This window comes from Arvicanthis niloticus, chromosome 21 (genome assembly GCF_011762505.2).
Source record: "Arvicanthis niloticus isolate mArvNil1 chromosome 21, mArvNil1.pat.X, whole genome shotgun sequence".
Taxonomy (NCBI): domain Eukaryota; kingdom Metazoa; phylum Chordata; class Mammalia; order Rodentia; family Muridae; genus Arvicanthis; species Arvicanthis niloticus.
In genome coordinates, this window is record NC_047678.1 from 3,344,441 (window position 1) to 3,349,358 (window position 4,918).

Genomic DNA, 4,918 nt, shown 5'->3' on the forward strand with positions numbered 1-4,918 from the left:
TCCAGAACACTCAGAAGAATCTCCTTTAAAAATGCTGATCTAGAGAACATTTCAGTAGTAGATGGGACTCCCCTTCTTTACAGAGTCCAAAATCCCTTTCAAACTCTTCCTCCATACATAAACTGAACTCCCCGAACCATACTGGCACATGTCCATTTATCACCCTGCCAACTGTCGTCAGTCCTCTCGTGAAGACTCAAACTTCAAAGCAGAGCCCCAGAACTAGGTAACTCAGTCTTCCCATAATAATACAACAACTACTAAACACTTTTTAGAACACAAAAAAGACTTTTATTTTATCATTTACCTAAATGTATTTTCCAATTACACATTTTCTGAGAGGTGAAATACCAAAGGCAATTTCAGACACAGAACTCCAACAAATACACACAGTCTGAGACGCTACTGCTTGAGTAAATTAGAGTCCTCTCAGTGCTTCCTGCTTAAAGAAGATAAAACGAAGAGGAAAGGTGAACAATGTTGTTCTATAGAAAATTTGTTGAATTCCTTAAACATTCATTCCATGGGTGCAGGGTCCATTTTTTAAAGGAAACTCTAAAGTTCCTACAAACACAAGACAATATTTGTAATTTTAAATGAGTATACATTCATATACTTGAGTGAAATTTTTGTGCAATTAAACAATATGGAAAATGGTATTTATTACCATAGTCAATGAAAATATAGCTTCATTTTTATGTAAGTTAAACATTTCCATCTCCCATTTTATGTTCTGCAAAAAAAGACACGTGTCCAGTTTATGAAATAAACTATGCTTATATGCAATAGGAACTTAACAGTCCTAACTGCATACCCCTGGGATGAATATACACCTTGCATAATCATGTGCAAGGCTGGATGATGATCCTAGATCTCTTATCACTACAAAGGTTTGCAAGCTTCTATTTGATACACGATGCCCAAAATTCAGTCAGTTCAGCCAAATACTCAAGCGATAATTAAGGTGGGTGATTTACAAAATGACAAACAACCCATTTGTATAAATTGACCATGTTTTGTTAACATGATGACACAATCATTGTAGGTGCCCTATAAAGAAATCATTTGCAAGTGGCTATTTGTTTCCATTAATTTTCCCCTAAGGCTTTTAAAAGTTGAATTAATTGCCTCTTAGACCCCGAGAAAACACAGCTACATAAACAGAAGACCAACATATTAGCAATATAAAAAACAAATGCCATGCTCTATGTGCATTCCTCCATAGGAGAAATGTCACAAAGCACAGAGAAGCTTGGGACCCAGCAGAAAACACTATAGATCCCAGTCTATAGGGTTATCTAGTGCCTAAGGTTTCATCCTACTCCAGTGTCAGGTATAACGTTGGTTGAAATTCCCTTTTTTACCTACAGTACATGTGAACATTTGAATAGCATCTTTTCAAGAGTCATTACCCAATGTGAAGGTCTGCACAGTAGGCAAGCAGTGTACTTCAGCTCACTACATCTATTGTCTGATGATCTGGTCTGGGCAGCTTCACACTGGGAGTGGATCCATTTGATAAAGACAGCTTCCTTCTGCAGACAAAAGGTCTCCAGCACAGACAGCCTCTGAAGCAAAGACTGTGAATCTTCTTTGGCATATTAAACATTCCAAATACATATTTGTTCTTACAGTTAACCCTTCAGGACTGCTTCTTTTTATTAAGAAAGTGCATTTTTTTTCATCTTCTAATATGTGATTTTACTCTATTGTGTAACCCCCAAAGTGAATCCAAAATAGCTAAGTGTTATTGAAACTTAGAAAAAGAGATCCGCTTAAATTATTTCAGATGTTATAGTCACTGAAGTGGCAGGTCACTAACACATTTCCAAGGCTAGAAGGCTTGCCAGTTTCCTGGTTGTTTAGTAAGCCTGAGGTTTGGTTCTATAAGTTATAAAGAAAATAGGTTTGTTTTCAGGCTCTCTCGGCTTTTTTAAATTTCTAATGTGTAATTTTCCTAGCTGTTCCTGCCCAAACTTCAATAGTAAGGACAAAATAAGCTGGAATCTCAGCCCCCCTCTCTCTGTCTCTGTCTCTGTCTCTCTGTCTCTCTGTCTCTCTGTCTCTGACTCTGTCTCTGTCTCTCTCTCTCTTTCTCTCTCTCTCTCTCTCTCTCTCTCTCTCTCTCTCTCTCTCTCTCACACACACACACACACATTAATAGTTTCGGGGATCTGGCTGCATTTTGAGGATTTCTGGATAGGAAAGCCAGTTCTCTTGGTTACTTTATAAATTTGCACACAAAGGAATCACAGATGGGAGAGTGCAAATGATTATCAAAAATTGTCTCATGCAATTTAAGTTTTTTTTTACAAGTCAAAAATATACATCCTCCTATTTTCCCCTTCATTTCTTAATTATATAAGAAATCTCTGGTGTTTCTTCAGTCTCCTCCATGCATCACGGAACTGGATAAGGAATAAAGATACTTTCTTGTTAAGGAACTGTATACAACTCTAATCCACTTGCTAAACTCTTCTGACAGCAGCAAATTGGGCTGAGCAACCCAGCCTATCCTCCATCAGTGGGGATTTAAGTGTGTAAAATGACTGGTCCATGATATTAGGAAAACAAAGCAACCTGCAGACTTTGGCACTAGCACACATCGTGTTTTGAGTTGTTAAGAGTTGTGGTTTGACGATCACTAAACAGGAATTAAAAAAATTAGAAATCTGCAGAAAAAAAATCAATCTTAGGTGTTGATTCTCAGTGTAACGCTCCCCTTCTCCCATGCCCACCCACCACCCCCATATAATTTTTGATTGTAATAAAAATAGAGATCTTAGCATCAGAATTTTGCTGTTAACTCTTCAAGGTTGCTCTGTGCCGTCCAAGCCACGTTCTGTGTTTGAAGCACCAAATCCACGAGTTTCTCCAACCAAATTTAAATAAATAAATGAAAACTGAAGGATGCCAAAGTGTTTTAAAATTAAGCTGTAACACAGAGTTCTCTCCAGAGCACAGGGTATTAATTGTCTAGTTCAAGTACTGCCAGGCTGTATGTAGAGGTGTTTCAGACACGCTTCAGACAACACCTACAAGTGCTACTGGCTTGGAGGGTAACAACATCCATGATACAAAACGGGGCAGAGATACCCATCCCATCATCAACGTTAAAAAGTTGCTACCTTTTGTTTGATTGGCTGCTGGAGGATCTGTGCTGAGCCCCGACTTTGAGTGGAGGAAGCTAAGCTTCTCAGCATGGAAGCTTTTTCCAGAAGTTTGTGCTGTTCACATTCCAGAGTGCTCTCTCAGAGAAGCCAGGCTTCTGCCTGGCTTCTGAGGGGCTTCTGAGGATCCATTGCCCTTGCCCAAGAGAGAGAGAGCCTTGTTTCCACCCAGTAACAGGGAAAGAAGATTTGACCTACCTGTGAAAAGACCCAACTTGGTCCCCAAAGGTCGCTTAGGCGACCCCACTGCCATTGACAAGTCAACCTGTACACTTAAAGCTTATCAGTTTATGGAACGCTTGTTTGAAGTCCTCATTGGACATGGTGTAGATGATGGGGTTGATGAGGGAGTTAAGATAGCCTAGCCAATTGAAGAAGTCAAAGATGGCCATGTGAAACCAGCAGGCATCCTTGCAGATGGGCATCACCAGGGAGATGATGAAGAAGGGCAGCCAGCACACAATAAATGCTCCTAAAATGATCCCTAGGGTCTTGGTGGCTTTGCGCTCCCTAGCGGCCATGAGTTTCTTCTTTTCCAGCAGGGCGTCCGAGACTCGCACTTTGACTTGGTTTACGTACACCGGAGACCCGGACTCACTGGGCACCTCCGGAGCCCGGGAGTTAATAGAGGTGACCGAGGACGTGGATCCTGGGGAGTCTGTTATCAACTGAGCTCGGGTCAAGCGTTTGCCAGTCTTGTTGGGTGTCTGTTTCAAAATCCGAGAGCGGGCTTCCACGTAAATGCGGCCATAGAGGGCGATGAGGAGCAGGGTGGGTAAATAGAAAGCGCCCACCGTGGAGTAGACAGTGTAGAGGACGTGGTCGGTATTCACAAAGCAGTCCAGCACCTCCTCCTCCGCTTTGGCTTGACGCCAGAAGAAGGGTGGCAGCGAAATAGAGATGGAGAAGACCCACACCAGCACGATCATGATGGCCGCCCTTTTGGGAGTCCTTTTAGCCGAATATTCCACCGCATCAGTGATGGCCCAGTAGCGGTCCAAGGCGATGACACAGAGATGCATGATGGAAGCAGTGCAACAGGTGATATCCGACGACAGCCAGAAGTCGCAGACCACCTGGCCTAGTGTCCAGCGTCCAGTGACCGTGTACATGGTGCTGATGGGCATCACCAGGATGGACACGAGCAGGTCAGTGACTGCCAGAGAGGCGATCAGGTAGTTAGCCGGGGTGTGCAGCTTCCGAGTCCGATACACCGTAGCGATTACAAAGGCGTTGGAGAGCGTGGTGGCCAAGGTGATGAGCCCCAACAAAGCAACCAACAGGACTTTCCAGGGCAGGGCGATGGAGTCCTGGTAAATGTAGCCGTCGGCGGTGCAGTTGTGGGAGAGGTTGGCGAGAGGTACCCCTGTCTGGGAGGCGGCGGGAGGCGGCGGGGCGCACTGAATACCCTGTTCCTCCATAGCTCTCCTCGTCCTGGCTGCGGAGCGCAGCTCTTGAACATGGAGCGGACCAGGGAAAGAACAGAGGACGGAAGGATCATGGAGACTATAGGCTTGTCTCCTTCGGCTAGCCAGTTCAGTGGGCTCCTCGGTAACTCCTCCGCCTGTGTTCTCAGCCTAAAGGAGAGGTCACAGGCGCGGCCACCAACCCTGCGGGCGCGTCCCCTGCACTTCCAGTGCGCCAGGCGCTGCTGCCGCGTTGGCTAGCTCCTCTCCACGCCCCGTCTTCGCCCCGGTGATTAAAGCACTGGCCCATCCAGTCCGGCTTCTCTCAGGTTCCCTGGAGGC

At 44.6% G+C, this 4,918-nt stretch overlaps 1 protein-coding gene across 1 annotated transcript; it reads right to left on the reverse strand.

Annotated features, from left to right (window-relative positions):
- Positions 1–274: 274 nt before the first annotated feature.
- Htr1b (5-hydroxytryptamine receptor 1B) lies at positions 275–4,602 on the reverse strand. The gene has a single exon (XM_034525021.2). It carries the CDS (start codon positions 4,589–4,591, stop codon positions 3,431–3,433), a length of 1,161 nt encoding a protein of 386 aa, XP_034380912.1. The 5' UTR covers positions 4,592–4,602; the 3' UTR covers positions 275–3,430.
- Between the last annotated feature and the right edge of the window lie 316 nt (positions 4,603–4,918).

Excerpts from the sequence above, each read along its gene's own strand:
- Htr1b (XM_034525021.2), bottom strand. The coding sequence starts at position 4,591 with ATGGAGGAACAGGGTATTCAGTGCGCCCCGCCGCCTCCCGCCGCCTCC.